The sequence below is a fragment of the Thalassophryne amazonica genome, chromosome 6 (genome assembly GCF_902500255.1).
Source record: "Thalassophryne amazonica chromosome 6, fThaAma1.1, whole genome shotgun sequence".
Lineage (NCBI taxonomy): Eukaryota > Metazoa > Chordata > Actinopteri > Batrachoidiformes > Batrachoididae > Thalassophryne > Thalassophryne amazonica.
Window position 1 is genome coordinate 123,250,375 of NC_047108.1, and position 22,392 is coordinate 123,272,766.

The window sequence follows — 22,392 nt, forward strand, 5'->3', positions numbered from 1 at the left end:
GATCATTTCTTAATAACATTTACATTTACTCTGATGGACTACCCAGCAGTGGGGAATAAGTTTCATTACACTAGAAGTCTTTCAGAAAGCGCTGTAACTAGGTTTATTCACTTTATACATGTTTCCCTTAGGGAGTATTATTAGACGGCATTGCTTAAATTTTCATTGTTACGTAGATGATACCCAGCTTTATCTATCCATGAAGCCAGAGGACACACACCAATTAGCTAAACTGCAGGATTGTCTTACAGACAAAGACATGAATGACCTCTAATTTCCTGCTTTTAAACTCAGATAAAACTGAAGTTATTGTACTTGGCCCCACAAATCTTAGAAACATAGTGTCTAACCAGATCCTTACTCTGGATGGCATTACCCTGACCTCTAGTAATACTGTGAGAAATCTTGGAGTCATTTTTGATCAGGATATGTCATTCAAAGCACATATTAAACAAATATGTAGGACTGCTTTTTTGCATATCTCTAAAATTAGAAAGGTCTTGTCTCAGAGTGATGCTGAAAAACTAATTCATGCATTTATTTCCTCTAGGCTGGACTATTGTAATTCATTATTATCAGGTTGTCCTAAAAGTTCCCTGAAAAGCCTTCAGTTAATTCAAAATGCTGCAGCTAGAGTACTAATGGGGACTAGAAGGAGAGAGCATATCTCACCCATATCGGCCTCTCTTCATTGGCTTCCTGTTAATTCTAGAATAGAATTTAAAATTCTTCTTCTTACTTATAAGGTTTTGAATAATCAGGTCCCATCTTATCTTAGGGACCTCATAGTACCATATCACCCCAATAGAGCGCTTCGCTCTCAGACTGCAGGCTTACTTGTAGTTCCTAGGGTTTGTAAGAGTAGAATGGGAGGCAGAGCCTTCAGCTTTCAGGCTCCTCTCCTGTGGAACCAGCTCCTAATTCAGATCAGGGAGACAGACACCCTCTCTACTTTTAAGATCAGGCTTAAAACTTTCCTTTTTGCTAAAGCTTATAGTTAGGGCTGGATCAGGTGACCCTGAACCATCCTATGCTGCTATAGACTTAGACTGCTGGGGGGTTCCCATGATGCACTGAGTGTTTCTTTCTCTTTTTGCTCTGTATGCACCGCTCTGCATTTAATCATCAGTGACTGATCTGTGCTCCCCTCCACAGCATGTCTTTTTCCTGGTTCTCTCCCTCAGCCCCAACCAGTCCCAGCAGAAGACTGCCCCTCCCTGAGCCTGGTTCTGCTGGAGGTTTCTTCCTGTTAAAAGGGGGTTTTTCCTTCCCTCCTTTCCTTCCCACTGTCGCCAAGTGCTTGCTCACAGGGGGTCGTTTTGACCGTTGGGGTTTTTACGTAATTATTGTATGGCCTTGCCTTACAATATAAAGCGCCTTGGGGCAACTGTTTGTTGTGATTTGGCGCTATATAAATAAAATTGATTGATTGATTGATTGATTAGCGAATCGGTCCTGATGCGCGAAGCCTCCGCGTGGCTTTCCATGACAAAATCTCTTGTTAAAAGTCAAATCTGCCGGAAAATGGCTGATGTCCAGCTCTTGTGATAACCAGAGAAATTGCTCACGACGGTCCCAGCTCCACACAGCCATCCGTTTAATCAATCAATCAATCAACTTTCTTCTTATATAGCGCCAAATCACAACAAACAGTTGCCCCAAGGTGCTCCATATTGTAAGGCAAGGCCATACAATAATTATGAAAAACCCCAACGGTCAAAACGACCCCCTATGAGCAAGCACTTGGCCACAGTGGGAAGGAAAAACTCCCTTTTAACAGGAAGAAACCTCCAGCAGAACCAGGCTCAGGGAGGGGCAGTCTTCTGCTGAGACTGGTTGGGGCTGAAGGAAAAAACCAGGAAAAAGACATGCCGTGAAGGGGGGCAGAGATCGATCACTAATGATTAAATGCAGAGTGATGCATACGGAGCAAAAGAGAAAGAAACAGTGCATCATGGGAACCCCCCCCACAATCTACGTCTAAAGCAGCATAACCAAGGGATGGTCCAGGGTCACCCGATCCAGCCCTAACTATAAGCCTTAGCGAAAAGGAAAGTTTTAAGCCTAATCTTAAAAGTAGAGAGGGTATCTGTCTCCCTGATCTGAATTGGGAGCTGGTTCCACAGGAGAGGAGCCTGAAAGCTGAAGGCTCTGCCTCCCATTCTACTCTTACAAACCCTAGGAACTACAAGTAAGCCTGCAGTCTGAGAGCGAAGCACTCTAATGGGGTAATATGGTACTACGAGGTCCCTAAGATAAGATGGGACCTGATTATTCAAAACCTTATAAGTAAGAAGAAGAATTTTAAATTCTATTGTAGAATTAACAGGAAGCCAATGAAGAGAGGCCAACACGGGTGAGATATGCTCTCTCCTGCTAGTCCCCGTCAGTACTCTAGCTGCAGCATTCTGAACCAACTGAAGGCTTTGTAGGGAACTTTTAGGACAACCTGATAATAATGAATTACAATAGTCCAGCCTAGAGGAAATAAATGCATGAATTAGTTTTTCAGCATCACTCTGAGACAAGACCTTTCTGATTTTAGAGATATTGCGTAAATGCAAAAAGGCAGTCCTACATATTTGTTTAATATGCGCTTTGAACGACATATCCTGATCAAAAATGACTCCAAGATTTCTCACAGTATTACTAGAGATCAGGGAAATGCCATCCAGAGTAACGATCTGGTTAGACACCATGCTTCTAAGATTTGTGGGGCCAAGTACAATAACTTCAGTTTTATCTGAGTTTAAAAGCAGGAAATTAGAGGTCATCCATGTCTTTATGTCTGTAAGACAATCCTGCAGTTTAGCTAATTGGTGTGTATCCTCTGGCTTCATGGATAGATAAAGCTGGGTATCATCTGCGTAACAATGAAAATTTAAGCAATACCGTCTAATAATACTGCCTAAGGGAAGCATGTATAAAGTGAATAAAATTGGTCCTAGCACAGAACCTTGTGGAACTCCATAATTAACTTTAGTCTGTGAAGAAGATTCCCCATTTACATGAACAAACTGTAATCTATTAGACAAATATGATTCAAACCACCGCAGCGCAGTGCCTTTAATACCTATGACATGCTCTAATCTCTGTAATAAAATTTTATGGTCAACAGTATCAAAAGCAGCACTGAGGTCCAACAGAACAAGCACAGAGATAAGTCCACTGTCCGAAGCCATAAGAAGATCATTTGTAACCTTCACTAATGCTGTTTCTGTACTATGATGAATTCTAAAACCTGACTGAAACTCTTCAAATAGACCATTCCTCTGCAGGTGATCAGTTAGCTGTTTTACAACTACCCCCTCAAGAATCTTTGAGAGAAAAGGAAGGTTGGAGATTGGCCTATAATTAGCTAAGATAGCTGGGTCAAGTGATGGCTTTTTAAGTAATGGTTTAATTACTGCCACCTTAAAGGCCTGTGGTACATAACCAACTAACAAAGATAGATTGATCATATTTAAGATTGAAGCATTAAATAATGGTAGGACTTCCTTGAGCAGCCTGGCAGGAATGGGGTCTAATAAACATGTTGATGGTTTGGATGAAGTAACTAATGAAAATAACTCAGACAGAACAATCGGAGAGAAAGAGTCTAACCAAATACCGGCATCACTGAAAGCAGCCAAAGATAACGATACATCTTTGGGATGGTTATGAGTAATTTTTTCTCTAATAGTCAAAATTTTGTTAGCAAAGAAAGTCATGAAGTCATTACTAGTTAAAGTTAATGGAATACTCAGCTCAATAGAGCTCTGACTCTTTGTCAGCCTGGCTACAGTGCTGAAAAGAAACCTGAGGTTATTCTTATTTTCTTCAATTAGTGATGAGCAGAAAGATGTCCTAGCTTTACGGAGGGCTTTTTTATAGAGCAACAAACTCTTTTTCCAGGCTAAGTGAAGATCTTCTAAATTAGTGAGACGCCATTTCCTCTCCAACTTACGGGTTATCTGCTTTAAGCTACGAGTTTGTGAGTTATACCACGGAGTCAGACACTTCTGATTTAAAGCTCTCTTTTTCAGAGGAGCTACAGCATCCAAAGTTGTCTTCAAAGAGGATGTAAAACTATTGACGAGATACTCTAACTCCCTTACAGAGTTTAGGTAGCTACTCTGCTCTGTGTTGGTATATAACATTAGAGAACATAAAGAAGGAATCATATCCTTAAACCTAGTTACAGCGCTTTCTGAAAGACTTCTAGTGTAATGAAACTTACTCCCCACTGCAGGGTAGTCCATCAGGGTAAATGTAAATGTTATTAAAAAAATGATCAGACAGAAGGGAGTTTTCAGGGAATACTGTTAAGTCTTCAATTTCCATACCATAAGTCAGAACAAGATCTAAGATATGATTAAAGTGGTGGGTGGACTCATTTACTTTTTGAGCAAAGCCAATAGAGTCTAATAATAGATTAAATGCAGTGTTGAGGCTGTCATTCTCAGCATCTGTGTGGATGTTAAAATCGCCCACTATAATTATCTTATCTGAGCTAAGCACTAAGTCAGACAAAAGGTCTGAAAATTCACAGAGAAACTCACAGTAACGACCAGGTGGACGATAGATAATAACAAATAAAACTGGTTTTTGGGACTTCCAATTTGGATGGACAAGACTAAGAGACAAGCTTTCAAATGAATTAAAGCTCTGTCTAGGTTTTTGATTAATTAATAAGCTGGAATGGAAGATTGCTGCTAATCCTCCGCCACGGCCCGTGCTACGAGCATTCTGACAGTTAGTGTGACTCGGGGGTGTTGACTCATTTAAACTAACATATTCATCCTGCTGTAACCAGGTTTCTGTTAGGCAGAATAAATCAATACGTTGATCAATTATTATATCATTTACCAACAGGGACTTAGAAGAGAGAGACCTAATGTTTAATAGACCACATTTAACTGTTTTAGTCTGTGGTGCAATTGAAGGTGCTATATTATTTTTTCTTTTTGAATTTTTATGCTTAAATAGATTTTTGCTGGTTATTGGTGGTCTGGGAGCAGGCACCGTCTCTACGGGGATGGGGTAATGAGGGGATGGCAGGGGGAGAGAAGCTGCAGAGAGGTGTATAAGACCACAGCTCTGCCTCCTGGTCCCAACGCTGGACAGTCACAGTTTGGAGGATCCAAGAAAATTGGCCAGATTTCTAGAAATGAGAGCTGCTCCATCTAAAGTGGGATGGATGCCGTCTCTCCTAACAAGACCAGGTTTTCCCCAGAAGCTTTGCCAATTATCAATGAAGCCCACCTCATTTTTTGGACACCACTCAGACAGCCAGCAATTCAAGGAGAACATGCGGCTAAACATGTCACTCCCGGTCTGATTGGGGAGGGGCCCAGAGAAAACAACAGAGTCCGACATTGTTTTTGCAAAGTTACACACCGATTTAATGTTAATTTTAGTGACCTCCGATTGGCGTAACCGAGTGTCATTACTGCCGACGTGAATTACAATCTTACCAAATTTACGCTTAGCCTTAGCCAGCAATTTCAAATGTCCTTCGATGTCGCCTGCTCTGGCCCCCGGAAGACAATTGACTATGGTTGCTGGTGTCGCTAACTTAACATTTCTCAAAACAGAGTCGCCAATAACTAGAGTTTGATCCTCGGCGAGTGTATCGTCGAGTGGGGAAAAACGGTTAGAGATGTGAACGGGTTGACGGTGTACACGGGGCTTCTGTTTAGGGCTACGCTTCCTCCTCACAGTCACCCAGTCAGCCTGCTTTCCCGACTGCCCGGGATCTGCCAGGGGGGAACTAACGGCGGCTAAGCTACCATGGTCCGCACCGACTACAGGGGCCTGGCTAGCTGTAGAATTTTCCACGGTGCGGAGCCGAGTCTCCAATTCGCCCAACCTGGCCTCCAAAGCTACGAATAAGCTGCACTTATTACAAGTACCGTTACTGCTAAAGGAGGCCGAGGAATAACTAAACATTTCACACCCAGAGCAGAAAAGTACGGGAGAGACAGGAGAAGCCGCCATGCTAAATCGGCTAAGAGCTAGTAGCTACGCAACCTAGCGGATTCCTAAAAACACACAAAGTGAATAATGTGTAAATAATTTAGAGGTGATTCAGCAGAAGGAGTGCCCCAATCAAGGCACCAAACAGGCCATGAAGCAGCACAGGCAACGCACGACAACAGCGAACGCACGACAACGGTGCTAAAATAAAATAAAAATCGACTAAACACGCTGTGGAGCAGCGCACGACAACAGTGCTAAAAAAATAAAAATAAATAAAAACGAAAGCGTTAGCAAGCTAGTTAGCTTGCCAACGCTGATGAAAGTTAGCTGATAAAAGTGGCTCTGTCGCGATGTTTCGACCGTTAGAGGTCTTCCTTAGGCGTTGGAGCACAGTAAAAAAGTAAAAAAAAAAAAAAAAAGGTAAAAAAGTAAAAAAGTCTTGAAAAAGACTGTTAATTCAAGTCCAAAGCAGCAGGTAGCAGTCTCTGTGTAAACAGTCCCAACAGAGAGCCAAAATTCTGATGCAATCTCACTCCGAAGACCGAGTTTGTCCTCCAATGATTAGAAATGATGTGGTGTTTTCTGCCTCTCGATGGCGGCTCGGAGCGCGGCGCGCCGTGCGCCATTGTGGGGCGTCCTTAAAGCTGTTGTAACAGTCCTTATTCTCTGTGAAGCCCATAAAATTTTCACCGAAAGCCAGATAAATTTTTCGAATGGTTTCCAGCTGCTTGTCTCTAACAGTTTCTGAAAAAATTCTGATGGAAAAAAAAGCCCAAATCATTCCGCCATTTCCTCGCAATGAAACGACGACGAGAGGGGTGGAGCAGTGCTCACTCAAAGCCTGCCCACAGGTGACTGACGCAACCGACAGGCGTGGAAAAACTCACGCATGCGCACGAAGGTTCAAGCTTGGTGACGTAAAAACATATGAATCAAATCCATATAGTTTTTGAAAAAAATAAAAAGGTACGATACTTTTCTCAAATACCTCGTATTTACATTCTGTTAATGATTTTTCATTTATTGAGTATCACAGAATTGAAAAGAAAGTACTCTGGTAAAAATGGCCTTTTGTGAATTGTTTTAAGCAGGTTTGCTTTTGGACCCGTGCTGAAAAATATTAGCATCTATTCCTAGCAAAGAAGTAAAGAAGAAAATATAGGCAGGGGAGAGAAGAGTAGTGGGAGTAACTGGTGATAGAAGGATATCTGCAAGAGCAAAAGGGATGAAAGGGAAAGTTTACAAGACACATGACTGCCAGTAGCTGGATAATGAGGTGATAAATGATTTTCCAATGACAGCAGATATAGGCATCTGAAGCAAGTTAATATTTCACTGAACTTTGCACAGTATTCAGAGAAAAAGGCTGACATGGTAGTCGTCCATTGGAGATAACTGGGCTTGTACATAGAGTTTGGTGTTTTTCATATTAATCAAAATTGTTTTATCAGTTCACAGTTGAAATACTAAAGACTAACATTTTTTCTTTGATGCTACAAGTACATAAATGCATGTTTAAGAGCATGCGTGTCCTGATATTCTGCATCTGCAAAAGGGCATACATAGCAGAGTGATACTTGTATAAATCCCAGCATATAAAATAATATCTGCATCAGTAGGACTGATGTGGACATAGTCCCATCATATAAGGATCTGGGCATCCACCTGGCAGGGCTGTGAAATGAAAATTGTGAAATCCGAGAAAAATTTGCAGGGGGTCAAGCCGGGGTCTCGGGCCCGCGGGGCCCCAGAAACCAACCTAATTTTGTATCTAATAATACATTTTCAGCATCTCCTGGAAGAAAAAAATATCTCAAAAGTGCATATTTAAATAATCCTAAACTCAATCTTTCATTTGAACTGTCAATGATAATGTTGAAATAACAGAATATGATGTGGAAGTAGAACTTGGAATGATTTTCCTTTTAATTGTAAACCAAATTATGCATCAGCTCAGAACATTTAAACTGCATGAAATTCAAGAAGACTGAAAATACTATTAAAGGAATTCAAAAAACACAGCTAAAGCTTGCAGAATATTTTGAAAATCATGGTAAAATATCAATAACATCACTTACAATAAAAAAGTCACATACTGTGTAAATTCCTGTAAATCAACAGTGTTTTTCCCATGAAAAAGTCTACATTAATAAAAACTCATTTATATTCTTGTGTAAAATCAGGTAAATCCATTCAAAGTCACAATGTCTTTTTTCCAATGAAAGAAAGTCTAGATTAATAATAAAAAAGTCACATAATCTTGTCTAAAATCCTGTTTGAACAGCACAATGTTTATTTTCCAGGGAAAGAAAAATTCTTACCGTTTCTTGATGACAGTTCACTTTTTCCGTTGATCTTTCAGATGTGTTCATGAAGCCAGCAACAATTTCACGTTTTCTTGTCCTTGTTAAACATTTTCAAACCATCTTTCTCACCATCTTTGCTCTGTACGATGTCGCTCCGTGACACAGACATGCCGCAAAATTCTTCTTTTAAAAACTTGAGAGCTCTAAAAAGTTTCCGATGTCCACATGCTAGGTTTAGCTTAAGCGTCTTGCAGAAGCCACACAGTGTTGCCACAGCAACCAACCAGTCCCGCTTTATGACAACTGTCGCATCAGCTACGCTTTGAGTGGTATTTTTCTCCCACAAAGTTCCACAGATCCGAGGACACAGATTTCTATCTGCAACACGCAGATCAGTATCCGCAGACTTATAAAACTTACACGATGTCATAAAAAAAGGAAACACTTTGCGATAGGCATTTTAAAAACTCAGTGACGATCACAATTACAGAGTAAAACACTAACATCCCCTCTCCTCCCTATGATGAAATCTGTGGAATTCGTCAGATCCGTGGAGTTTTCACAGCCCTGACCTGGACAATAAGCTGGAGTGGTCTACGAACACAGAGGAAATCTACAAAAAGGGCCTGAGCCGGCTTTACTTCCTGAGAAGGCTCAGATCCACATTTCCCATAATCTCCCTGTGCTTCCCAGAATGCACCGCAGCGCCACCGGAGTTCCGGCGTCTCACAGCGCATGTGAACAATGGCAAGGCAAGGATGCGAATGGTGCCAATTCAGCGAGTTCACGAGCCATTATGATGATGATATGTTCTCTCAAGTTGACAGAACATGTCATCTAGAGGAGGTGTAGCACCTGTGATGAACTTCTGCCGTGCCCCAATACTGTCTTGTTGTCCACGCTTCACAAGGTGTGTTTACATTGTGCCCTAAACCGGAACTCTGCTGAAACCAACCTCTCGCTTGAGTCACGGACCACCAGACCGCGTGAGATTCACAACTACGAAACACCGAATGTAACAGGATGCTCCAGATGTTCTATCAGTCTGTTGCTGCAAGCATCATCTACTTTGCTATGGTCTGTGGCTTTGATGCACAGGCATCAAAGCAAAGGATACCAACAGACTGAATAAACTGGTCAAAAAGGCAGGGTATATTGTTGGCTTCAAGCTTGGCAACTTGGAGTAGCTGGTTGAGGACAGAACACTGGCTAAACTGCTAACAATTAAGGACAATGCCCAACCCCCAATAAAACAGTGGACAATCATAAGTGCGGTTTCAGCAACAGACTCATATAACCACTCTGTGTAACGCGATGGAACAGGAGATCGTTCCTATATATCTGCATCTGCTAGACCTGTGGTCTCTGAACAAGGCTAAAAAGCCTATACTATTTACTAATTATTTGTTGCACTCCATGTAATGATACCATGTAGCAACGCAGGCCATGTAACACCATTGCTCCCTAATTTACCACACACTCAAACTGTGACATCGGATCCACTGCAGTACTGTGTCTACCTCAGTTTTTCTTATTGTTTGTTTTATTTTTATCTTTTTGACGTACCTGGCAGCCATGACAACTGAAATTTCCCTTTGGGATTAATAAAGCAGGCTGGCTATCTAGCTACCCATCTATGTATCTATCAATCAATCAATTAGTAATAAGGTTTACAAGCAAAATATAGGTAACACTGTAATATAAGTTTATATTTAGACAAGACTGTATGTAGGGTGAGCACTGCTGAGCTGTACATTTCTGTCATACCTTGGTACAAAGACATTGTAGAGATGTTTGAGGATGGTCTGGACGTACATATTGGGCTCCCTGACCACAGGCTGAGGCATCGAGTCTCTGGGTGTCACCAGAGCCATCATCCAGTCTGTATACACATCCACACATAGCTTGACAGTGTCACCCTCCAGAGGAAGGGTGAGGCCATAACACAGCACCTCCATGGTCCACTTCACCTAATAACCAAAGCGTAATCATAGAAACACGTGATTAGTTTTATGATAAGTGATTTACCTGCCGTACCTTTTCTATTTATACTTGCTGAAAACACATCTGATTAGTCTAGTCTGGCATGTCCTAGCTCTTGAGTGGCTAAGCACATCTGACACAGTTCATTAGTAGTCGGATGGATCAGGGATAATTGGAAAACATGCAGGACATGTGACCTCTTGAAGGAGAGACAAGTCTCTCTACAAGTCAGACACTTTCACTATATAAAGAAATGCTTCTGATGGCCATTAAAACCCTGTTAAAATCCAATTACAATCCTGAAAACGCAGACACTCAAACTCCTCACTTCGCTTCTCAAGTGCAGTAATTGGGGCATCCATTGATTTTGCAAAGATCACAACTTTATTCATGAGGTCACGGTCAGAAATTTTTTCCACACAACTGAACCTGTTAATTTTCACAACCATACTCAATACCCAGACAATAAAAGCAATGATCAATGTAGAGGCCAGGACACAACTCTGACAAATGCCAGAACTTCACCGTGAAGTTATTAAAGATTCTGCCCCTGGTCTATACAGCACTCACAGTACCTGTGTACAACTATGATGTGCAGCAGGAACCAAATGGGGATCCTGCTCATTTTCAGGATGTTGCACTGAACAAAAATCAACATAACATGAATTTTAAAGAACTTACACTTGGACATACTTGGGTCAAAAAACTAAATATCATGCAACTGAAAGAAAATAAAGACTATGACTTTTAGCAATGTGCTTACTTTTCCATATTTACATTGGCTGCCAAGATAATGATGCATTTACTAAAAGCCTTTACTAAAAGATAGACTGTGTGAATACTATGTGAACCTGTACGTTTGCCATGGCTCAGGTATTTTTAATTTTAATTAATTAGTTTTTTGCTTGCTTGTTTTTATGTGACTGATGGGCAATGTTTCCTCTTACATGTACCAAGACTTCAAAGATCACAGAACTGCACTGAAGGCTTCGTTTCTAGACAGTCTCAACTATACAGAGAAAATTTCACTCAACTGCAGGGCAGCTGACTGAACCATAATTAAAGGTGTGTGTGTGTCTCCTGTGGGTAAAGAGGAAAAAAGATAAGTGCACTCTGATGACGGAGCTGGCAAATCCAGTGCATGAATGCACATATCATGTTTTGTTTTTTTAATCTTTGACAGGAACTGGGTTTGCCTGCTGGGAGAGTTAGCATCTTCTAGTGAATGAGTATGCACAACATTATAGTTGAATGAGCATGAAGCCGTGTAACAGCACAGAAACATAATAAGTGGCAGGTTAATCATTAAAATATGTTCAGCATTGCACACTGTGTTACTTAACACAAGTGGAAGTTACACCCCAAACCACTTTCTCACCTCTTTGTCTGTTTTGAGGATGTTCTCCGTGGCAACAGGGCTTACAGCGGTGCCCAGGGGCCTGACCACAGCATTTGCCACCTCAGTGCCCACGTTGGTGGGATAGGTGTGCAGAACACTGAGATGGCCCTGGTCACTTTGCACCACCAGTTGCAAGGATCGCCACTCTGAGTACATGCTGTCTAGGTGTACTGCAATCTACTCACACCACCTGCCTCCACCTGAAGAAACACAATGCCAGATTTCAAGTTGAAAAAGCAATTTCATCTGCTAATAATATCGCTGTTCACTAGCACAGACATTTAGAAACACTGTAATCGAAAAGGCAGTATTTTTTGTAATCCACCTGAAAGATCAGCACACAAAATAGGGACGTGACAAAAACCTACTTAACGCGCTTGTACGATGTCTCCAGGTGGCTGCTGCGCAGAGAGTATGTACCAGGAGCAGAGAGCAGCAAGTACTGACATTTTTTGCAGTTCTATTGGATTTCGTGGAATAAACATGAACTGATGACATCAGACGATGATGATGACGATGACAAATCTTCCGCCATGTTCTCACGTTTGACTAATTCAATATGATGAAGGAAAAGTTTATAAGATTTCTGTCCCAAAACAGGAGTCCCCTAAGTCATCCTTCAATTGCCAAAGGCGAATAAGTTTGTCTTTTTTATTCAAGCTATGTTGGAGATTATATATTTTGATGCATTCATGCCAAAAATCACAACATTTTATGGCTGAGCCGCAGAATGGTAGGTTGAGCAAAATGCATTGAGGGACCCGACATCTGCCTCTGCATTATTATTATTCATTTATTATGCCATCATCCTACCTAAATGTTGGCTTCTCTGGTAGTGCCGTCATTGATTTTTCACTACACTGGTTAATTAATTGATTAATAATTCATTAATTAATCATTGTTTAATATCTAAGCTACTGCAATGATCTACCTACCATGTCTCCATTGTATTCTGAGTTTCATTCAATTATCTTGAGAAATAAGCAGGATGCAGTAATTTCCAGTCTCAGCTATATGCGATCACACTTTTTGTCTCATTCTAATAAAAAAGCAATAGGGATGAATGGCCGTTTATAAACACACTAAAAGATTCATATCTTCCTTGTTTCTTAACCAAATGTAAGAATCTTGCTGTCAGTTTTCTTTGTTTTGTCAACCTCTACCCAATGAAATAGGTTTTGTGCTGCATTGAGACATTTTGATTTTTTTGTCACATACCTACACAAAATTCCAGGCAGTATACTTAATTGTAGTATGCCAAATATATTGCCTCTTTATCGGAATCTAAACACCTAATGTGTTTACAATGACAAATATCAGTCTGCTTTGGCACTACTGTGCTATCGCCAGTGATCGACGTTCGCGCTACAACACGATCACTGGAAGCAAACTGCATATACTAAATTTTGACTTTGCTTTGTGTGAATAAGATGCCAGGCAATGAAGTTCAACAGTCATTTGCAGCCCTTGATCGATCAAAATCCCGAGGAAGCACAACCAGGAAACTGCTATGGAAAAGGTCAGCTAACGTTACCTAGCATAAATATCAAAACATCTTTCTCATTGTCATCCTGCTAACGACAATAAACACAATGTGTTGCTGACTAGCTTCTAGATTAACGGACTTTCTCTCTCCCTCTTCTCTCTCCCTGTGGATGAGCCACCAAGGAATAATTACTGAAAACGATGTAGTAGATCCGACGCTGGAGGCTAGTTAGCCTGGCTAATGCTAGCTGCTTGGTTGACATTAGCTGAGGTGGCTGTCATTTGTTAGCTCTGCAAACACAGTGCCGTCTGCTCGCTCGCTGAGTGAAAAGGTGCTTTGACATTTACCTGGACCAAAGAGAAATGTTGTCATAACAGAGCTGTGAAACTCCTGGTTTATTCCACAACAGCCTCCATCTTCGTAATGTCAAGAGACTTGGATATTGCAGCTGGAAGAGCTAACGGGAAACAGATCCTCGATTAACACCCCCTACTGTCTCGGTGTTGTAATTAACGCCGATCTGATGACGCGTTCACGGTCTCCTGGTAAGCTCGCCTCCACTGCATTTTCTGATCTTTTCTTTATACACCTTAACTAATTTGTATATGTCGCGGACATGACGAGCGAAGCTCTTCAGCATCTCTCACCATGTCATTTAGGATCTTCATGTGGTGTAATCCATAGCATTACCACTAGAGGGCAGACCATGTCCGTGTATTAGATGTTGTAAACTGCAGCGCAAGTGATTCACATTTACCATTTACCATCCTGTACAGCTGAGTAGGCTGGGGTTTCCAGCCTTTAAAAAGCCGCTCAGTCTGAGTTCATCAGGATTACTTAATATACTTTTTGCGTGGGGGAAGTTGGTTTATCTATTGCTCTAATGTTAAACATAATTAGTGCAGCAGATAACAGAATATTTGCAGAGGAATCCTTCAAATCCAGTTACAAGCACCAAAATTTGACTGTGTATACCTTTCGGTACATATTTTAGAAAAATAACGTTAGCCATTTGAATTTTCAATAGGGAGCCATGTAGGGGTCAATTGAAGAACTGCATAGGGGTAAAAAAAAAAAATGTTCCAATCATATTGAAAGCTATACCACATTATGTGTCTGATCACAAAGATTCCAAAAAGGTATAGTTTGGACTATCTGTGACTGAATTTTCTGGAGTTATGGGGTTAAAAACAACACAAATGGCGACAAAGGTCACTTTCCGTTTGTACAGGGGTCAAAAGTTAAAGTTGCTCCAATTATGGTAAAACATGATGCAAATTATTGGTTGAGTTAGTAGGATTTTAAAAATGTATAGTTTGCACCATGTGTCATGCTTAGTTATCATGTTAAGGGGGGTCACATGTCATAGAATCCAATGGACGTCGACATTGTTTGGCCTTTACTTTGGAGACCAAACATTCAGCACAGTCAGAACTATTCCATTTGTTAATCCTGTTAGTTCAACCAATAATTTGCACCATGTTTTACCAAAACTGGAGCAACTTTAACTTTTGACCCCTGTACAAACTGAAAGTGACCTTTGTCACCATTCTTGCTGTTTTCACCCCATAACTCCAGAACATTCAGCTACAGATAGTTCAAACTATACCTTTTTGGAATCTGTGATCAGACACATAATGTGGTATAGCTTTCAATATGATTGGAACACTTTTTGATCCCTATGCAATTCTTCAATTGACCCCTACTTGCCCCCCTATTGAAAATTCAAATGGCTAACATTATTTTTCTAAAATATGTACCAAAATGTATACACAGTCAAACGTTGGTGCTTTTAACCGAATTTGAACAGTTCTTACAGTTATCTGCTGTACTAAATTGGGTGAGTCTTAAAATGAGTGTTGAGGTTGTTCTTAAAGTTGTTTATGCTACTACTACTAATGATGGATGCGGGTAAAGAATTCCACCAGACTGCTGTTTTATTCAAAAAATATATGCCTATGGCGCTCAGTTCTGCAGTGGTTGCGAATGAATTTCTTATTGTGTCCTCTTGTGACAACATCCAAAGAGGCCAGCTGCAGGCTAGGTGGGATTACAGGGGAATCTTCAGTGAGAAATTTATACACTGTAATGAGATCACCTCTCAGCCAACGGTAGACGAGGGTGGGTAGCTTTAACCTTTTCAGTCGTTCTTCATATGACAGGTTTTTTTAGAGATTTAACTCATTTTGTGGCCATCTGTTGTACCTTTTCTAATTCTTCACCGAGGCCCCACATATAGGGAGACCATACTACCGCTGCGTATTTGAGGTGAGGACGAATCATGGTCTTGCATAAAGCGATAAACATCCTCTCATCCACATAGTCGAAAGACCTCCAGAGGAAGCCAACCAGTTGAATGGCTTTATTGGCTATTTTATGGATGTGGGTCTTGAAATGGAGTGACTTATCTACTATTACCCCTAAATCTTTCTCCTCTTTCACTGCCACTAGTTTAACTAGGGTTTGGTTATCTTGCATATAATAATCAAAATCAGCATCAAAATCAGTGATATGGCCAGTCAGTAAAGAGGCTCCATAAAAAACCAAAAAGCTGCGGTCTTTATTTGTAAAAGAACCCAACACAACATGGTGTCAGAAGTTGTAGTGCTTTGAGGTGAGGTGAGTCAGCTTGCAACCGGCGAGGTACTATGGGTTGCAAGCACAGCTCCAGCAGTGGGGACAGTGGCAGCAGGTGCCCAAGCAGCAGCGCCTACAGGTGCAGTAATGGCGGCGGCTACCCCAGCAGTAACCTTCACCATCAAACCACCAGAGCCTTTCGACTTCACAAAACCCCAAGAATGGGAAAAGTGGATCAGAGATTTTGGGCATTTTAGACTGGCAAGTAACCTGAACAAGTCCTCAGATGAAAACCAAGTTAATACACTGTTTAATGCATGGGAGATGAGGCCGACAACGTGCTAAGAGGTCTAACGCTAACGGATATGCAGCATCAGCAATACGATGCAGTTAAAACAGTGTTTGATAGACATTTTGTCGCAAGGAAGAATGTGACTTATGAACAGGAAAAATTTAACAAGTGAGTGCAACAGCCTTCAGAACCAGTGGACTCATTCATAACAGCACTTTATACACTGGCAGAAAACTGTGAGTGCGTTGCACTTCATGATGACCTTCTGAGAGATAGGCTTGTGGTGGGCCTTAAAGATTCTTTGCTGTCAGAACGAATGCAGCTTGACAAAGATCTTACCCTGGCTAAAGCTGTCACAATGGCAAGGCCCAAGCAGAGGGTCACCCCTTTGAGTCTGGTCTGCTTGAGGTCTCTTCCTCAGAGGGAGTTTTTCCTTACCACTGTTGCTCTGGGGGTTAGTAAGGTTAGACTTTACTTGTGTGAAGCACCTTGAAGCAACTCTGTTGTGATTTGGTGCTATATAAATGAAAATAAATTGAATTGAAATTAAATTCAAGGCAGTCTGAAGAAATAAAAAGACAGCAGACTGACCTGAGAAGTGAAGTGAGCACAAGTAAAACTTCTGTGGATGCAGTAAACATCAGGAAAGCTACACCAAACAAGTCCAAGGCAAAGAACAAGAATAGTTTAAGTCCCCAAGACCTCAGCAGACAAAACAAAATACTAAGACATGTTCCAAGTGTGGCAAAGCACCAGTCCATTCAATTGTACAGTGCCCAGCTAAAAATGCAGAATGCCATAACTGTGGAAAACGTGAACACTATGGTCGGGTTTGTAGGTCCAACCCAACAGTGAGTGAAATCGCTGACAGTGCAGATGGACTTTTTCTGGGTGAAGTGGATTCTGGAGAAGAACCATGGCTGGCGGACATAAACGTGCAGCCCAGTCTCACGTTGTTTTTTTTTTTTTTTTTTGTGCTCCCGTGACGAAATGAGTCAAATTTTTGTGACGGTGTTTTTTAACTCACTATTCCTAACCCTACTCCTACCCCCGACCCTAACCTAATCCTACTCTTCCCCCAAACCCAAACCCTAACCACCCCGAACGCCCCGCTTCACTTTTAATTTCGTGCAGCCATCACGAAATGAATTAGAATTAATTCGTGCTGCCGCAACAAAAATGAGGCACTTTTTGTCACAATAACACGAACCAATAGATTAATGTATATTTCGTACTGCTGGATCACGACTTGCTGTGAGACCAGGTTGAAAGGTGAGAGGAAACAAAGTGACATTCAAGTTAGATTCCGGTGCGGACGTTACAGCTGTCTCTGAACAGACAATCTGATTTGAAAATCTCAAAACAAAAAACAAACTTGATAAAACACAAAATCCACTCTATGGACTATGTGGAACTGCACTTACCGTGTTGGGATCTACTACTGAGACTATCACGTATGGTGACAGGAGCACTACTGAGAAGATTTATGTAGTCAGGAACCTGCGTGTGCATTGCTGAGTTGAACAGCTTCAGTGAGACTGAAACTAATCGCTCAAGTTGACACTATTGATCAGGACGCAGTGAGAAAAGTGTATCCTAAGTTGTGTGATGGACTTGGACTTGTTCAGAAACCATGCACAATAAAACTGAAGCCTGATGCCAAGCCTTTTTCACTGAAAGTGCCAAGGCGCGTGCCCCTCCCGTTCATGGGCAAAGTCAAAGAGGAGCTGGAGAGGATGGAAAAGTTGGGAGTTATTAGTCACGTGGAAGAGCCGACAGATTGGTGCTGTGGCATGATTTTAGCTCCCAACGACAAAGAAAAGGTGCGTATCTGTGTGGACATGACTCCTCTAAATGAATCGGTGTGTCGTAAAAGATACATACTTCCTTGTGTAGACCAAACACTAGGCATGCTCACAGGGGCTCAGTAATTTTCAAAGCTTGACGCAAATATGGGCTTTTGGCAGATAGCGCTGTTCAAAGAGTCCGCCCTCCTCACCACATTTATTACGCCATTTGAAAGATATCACTTCAACCGATTGCCATTTGGTATTTCCAGTGCACCCGAGCATTTCCAAATCATGATGGTGACGGAGGTTACAGCTGGCCTCGAGGGAGTCGTCTGCCACATGGACGATATCCTTGTTTGGGGATCCACCCTGGAGCAGCATGACGAAAGACTAAATGCTGTTCTGGAGAGAGAAAGCAGGTGTTACATTGAACATGTCAAAATGTGATTTTGGCAAAAGTCAAATTTCTCGGGTACATTGTCTTGGCGGAAGGGATGAGCCCTGATCCAGACAAAACTAAAGCTGTTCAAAGATGAAAGAGCCAAGCAACGTGAGCTCTGGAGCTTCCTCGGCATGGTGAATCAACCTGGGAAGTTGATTCCGAACCGACAAACCATTGAGAGACTTGCAGTCTTAAACAAGAACTGTCCTCTACTCCTGTACTGCAGCTCTACGACCCAAGATATCAAGCTACTATCATGAATGTGAAATAAGGAGATCTTAAACTCTGATCACCTTTAAATTATCGCCCGACTGCGGCCATTCCGTTCCGTCCATCGTGAATAAATTTAGTCGGCCAGCAAAACAGCGCAACCCGCCATTTTGCCGGTACCATGTACGGCAACATATCATGCAGTTCAACTTTGCCGAGGGCATTTGAACTAGCAAATCAGCGAGGAGATCCGGTCAAATAGCGCTAGGTGCGAGTTTGCCATATCCAGCAAAATATCCACTGCCAAATCTAAATGCCTATTTTTCTTTTGATTGAAAGAGTGAGTACCAAAACATGCTGCGTCCGTAGCAACGCTAATTTGCTGAGTTTTATTTCACATGGTTCGCGCCCTTCAAAGATTGAAAGGATCGTTTTGTCTACCATCGGTTTGTGGCTTTTTATGACAATGTTGTCCGGTTTTGTGGCTTTTTCCCCTATGGGCAGATTTTTTGCGCCACTTCCAGATTGTTTTGTGCCATTTCCGATTTGTGCCTAAGTCTGCCATTAGAGCGAGCTTATAAGCTTGTCTCAAAAAGGTGTTGGACAGGCTCAAGCTAAATAGATATTTTAGTTATAAATTTTGTTGTTTAGGAAAGGAAAGCTTTTCATTAGTTCTACCAAGTAGGTTATGTTTTTGCCTACATGTGATAGCTGTTTTATTATTTGGATTGTTGGAGGGTTTCGGTTTGAGTCCAATATTATTTGTCAAATATCAGGATATAAGCCTTTTTGTTAATATACTGGTATTGGCGTTATTTTTTGCCAATATGAATTTTTTTGTTATTTTCCAAAATAAACAATGTAGTGTAAGCCCTGGATCTTCAATAGTTCTGTCCTGAATACTAAAAAACTGAGTAGAAAAGAGTTTATTAATACTTCATGTGTAAAAGGCTGTGCTGCTGTGCACTTTTTGCTTGATTTTATGATGTCCGACATTCCCTTATACACATGAACGTATCACCCCTAGTCACATTCTTCCAAACACTTCATAGCAAAAACATGTCTGAGGAAGTCATTAATAGTAGAAAAACACCTCAGCTGTTGGAAATAGCGCCATTACATAGTTCGCCCAGCAGAAAGTGATCCAACAGCTTTGTTTAAAATGCCATTAAGCATGGCTGGGACCCCATCACCCCTTGATCATGTTAGCTACAAGAGGCAGAGGCAAAGTGACCAGTTTTCATTCATTTTCAGTCAGAGTTGGTGTTTTACAGTGACAAGAGGTGAGTGGTCATTATGCCGCTAGCTATTCAGGGCCAAAATAGACAAAAATCTTTTTTTTTGTTTTTTTTTGCAAAGGCTGAACAATGCAACAAGACATGAGAAATTGTGTAGCTTCTTCATGAAATGGTATAGATAAGGATTTTCTTTTTTTTTTTTAAAAGTCACAGTTCAGCTACAGTTTACCAGAAAGAACATGAGAGACGCAAACCTACATTTGATCTGAATTGTTGTATGAAAATCATTCTCTACTCAACTCCACTATGAAGCTTGGAGCGGTGAGGTAAAATGCAGGACTTCCACCGTGCACAATTTCTGTATTCACAGGCACAGAAGCCAGTAACATCTTCAGGGCTGTCTTGTCATCTTGGTGGCTGCCCTCACGTGTCACCTCCTTGCAGTCACCTGCCACCAACTGCCACCTCTGGACAGATTTCCCAGGTAGTATCATACTGTTTGTATGTTTTTTAATAACTGATGCAAATAAAGTCATTGTCTTGGAAATGTTCATGTATCCATCCCTTGACTTGTCTGAAAAAAGTGGATGTAAAAGTGTTGGTTTATTTGTCTTATGCTAAAGGGTGCACTTATGCAAACCATAATTTTGACTGTTATATTTTGTATTTCTAATTCATGATGTAGAGGTTGATTTTCACTGAGTTTAAAGGACATCACTTTAGAAAATTTTATATAAAAAGCCTGATTTTTTTTATGTCATAAAAAAATTAAAATGTAAATGGTCAAGGGAGCACAAACTTTTTCACATCACTGTACATTATCGGCATAATCAGTAGATGCTGGAAAAAAGGCATGCAAGTGTTTCAACTAATGTTCTCATATTCTGTCATAAGCTGTAGCATTATACATAGAATACGCAATCAGAATTGGTTATTATTCTCATAAACCTCATCAAACGTTACATTTTTGTGTTAACAAGGTAACAATTTTAAATGTTCTAAACATTTATTAATTTTCTTTATTATTACACTAGCCAATTAAGTCAGAGACTGAAATGAAAACTTGATCTTCACCAACAAAGCTATCACCTCCCACTTATTCAGGATTCCACAAAACTCTTACGACGCGACTAAAGGTGCCTCAAGAACAGACAGCTGCTGTTACTACTATTACAACTACTACTACGCTGCTCTTACTTGCAAAATTGAAGAGGTAAAAAGTTGAAAGGAACAATAAGAGAATAGAAAAATATGGCACCAATCTTTTAGCACACTTGTTGATGAAGATGCAGCAGAAAAGTGTTTCTACTACTGCTAAAGTGCTCAATAGCATATGTCCCTCCTCGTATGTCAAAGTAAACGTGTGCCATGTTTGGTTCAATTCTGGGGTGTTGTTTGGACAGGAGAGGGACAAATACACACACACACACACATATACACATACAGTTGTCTCTTAATATACAGAGATTTTTGTCACGGCAGGGGGGTGCTGTGATGTCTGTTTTGCCAGCAGAGGGGGCTGCAGTGCCCCCAGCACCCTCACTTCCCATGGCTATGGTCCAGTACAGATTTGAAGGTTGACAATATAGTTCCAGAGTGTCGTTGAGACACCTGAATTTGCACCTTGTCATTATAGAAGGTAGTCTTTGCAGCAGAGGTGCAGGATGACGAGGAGGACTATAGTGTACGGTAGTTTGTGAAATCAGCTGGTTTTTGGAGTTGTCCCATTTTCCCTCAGGAGCTCTGTGCAGCAATCAGACACTGTATAAGGAAGCATCCACTGACTCCTCTTCTTTTTCTTCAGTCTTTCAGTCGCACTGCAACATGCAAAAGCAGAGTATGTATGTCCGTTTAGGGCTACTGTATTAACATGGCGACCTTCATGAGGGGGCCCGCTCCCCTGTAGATATGAAAGGTGTATTCTAAGCTTATGAAAACACACCACTTTGTTGTTACAGGTAATTATGCACGAATAAATGGATGGTTATGAAAGCGATATTCTATTTCTGCTAATCAACAGCACTAAATTATTTTACACACTGTAACTTTTATTGGGAGTAGACTAAATTGTGAGTGGCTCTGTGCAAAGTTATTATTTGTGGGACATTTAAGTTGCAGTTTTATCCTTACATGCAAAATATAACCTCATTCCTCAAACATAAATTGAGAAAAAATATGACTTTATTGCAAGCTGATGATAATTTTCATTAACAATCTACAAAGATGAAACAGCACAATTTCTCTGCAGGATAATGAAGTGAGAGATTAGTTGCAAACCTGGAGAGTATCTTCCCCTAGGGGGCAGCAAAGGCTGAGTTTTTAAAGAAAATAACATGAATATCAATGCGGATCTGGTTGTATCCGCTGTGGCGACCCCGAACACAAAAACGGGAGCAGCCAAATGGACAACCATAAATACTAATGCTGTAAGTACTTCTGAAATGTGACCACTGATTAATAAATATGAATGACATTTCTATATTTAGAGACATTACAATACAATCTGCATCCTGTTGATCACCTGTGCATTCTGCAGTACTGTTGGTTTGTTTGTAATTTTTTCAGAAGTTCATAGTGATCCTGAAGATCTTGCTTTTTTCCACTCTGTGTTCCCTGTTTCTGCACTGCAGTGCACATGCACATGCACGCGCACACACGCATACATCCAGCGCTACTGAGCATGTGCTGAAAGTCTTTGCTATGTTTTC

At 41.0% G+C, this 22,392-nt stretch overlaps 1 protein-coding gene across 8 annotated transcripts in view; it reads right to left on the reverse strand.

Annotated features, from left to right (window-relative positions):
* The window catches only part of ralgapb (Ral GTPase activating protein non-catalytic subunit beta), a 61,846-nt gene extending 48,242 nt beyond the window's left edge, over positions 1–13,604 (reverse strand). For all 8 annotated transcript variants that reach the window (XM_034173323.1, XM_034173322.1, XM_034173324.1 and 5 more), the window contains exons 1-3: positions 13,483–13,604; positions 11,629–11,849; positions 10,035–10,237 (exon numbers count right to left, since the gene is read on the reverse strand). In XM_034173323.1, coding sequence (XP_034029214.1) covers positions 10,035–10,237; positions 11,629–11,805 — 380 coding nt within the window. In that variant the 5' untranslated portion in view covers positions 11,806–11,849; positions 13,483–13,604. The remainder of the gene's footprint in view (positions 1–10,034; positions 10,238–11,628; positions 11,850–13,482) is intronic.
* Positions 13,605–22,392: the final 8,788 nt, after the last annotated feature.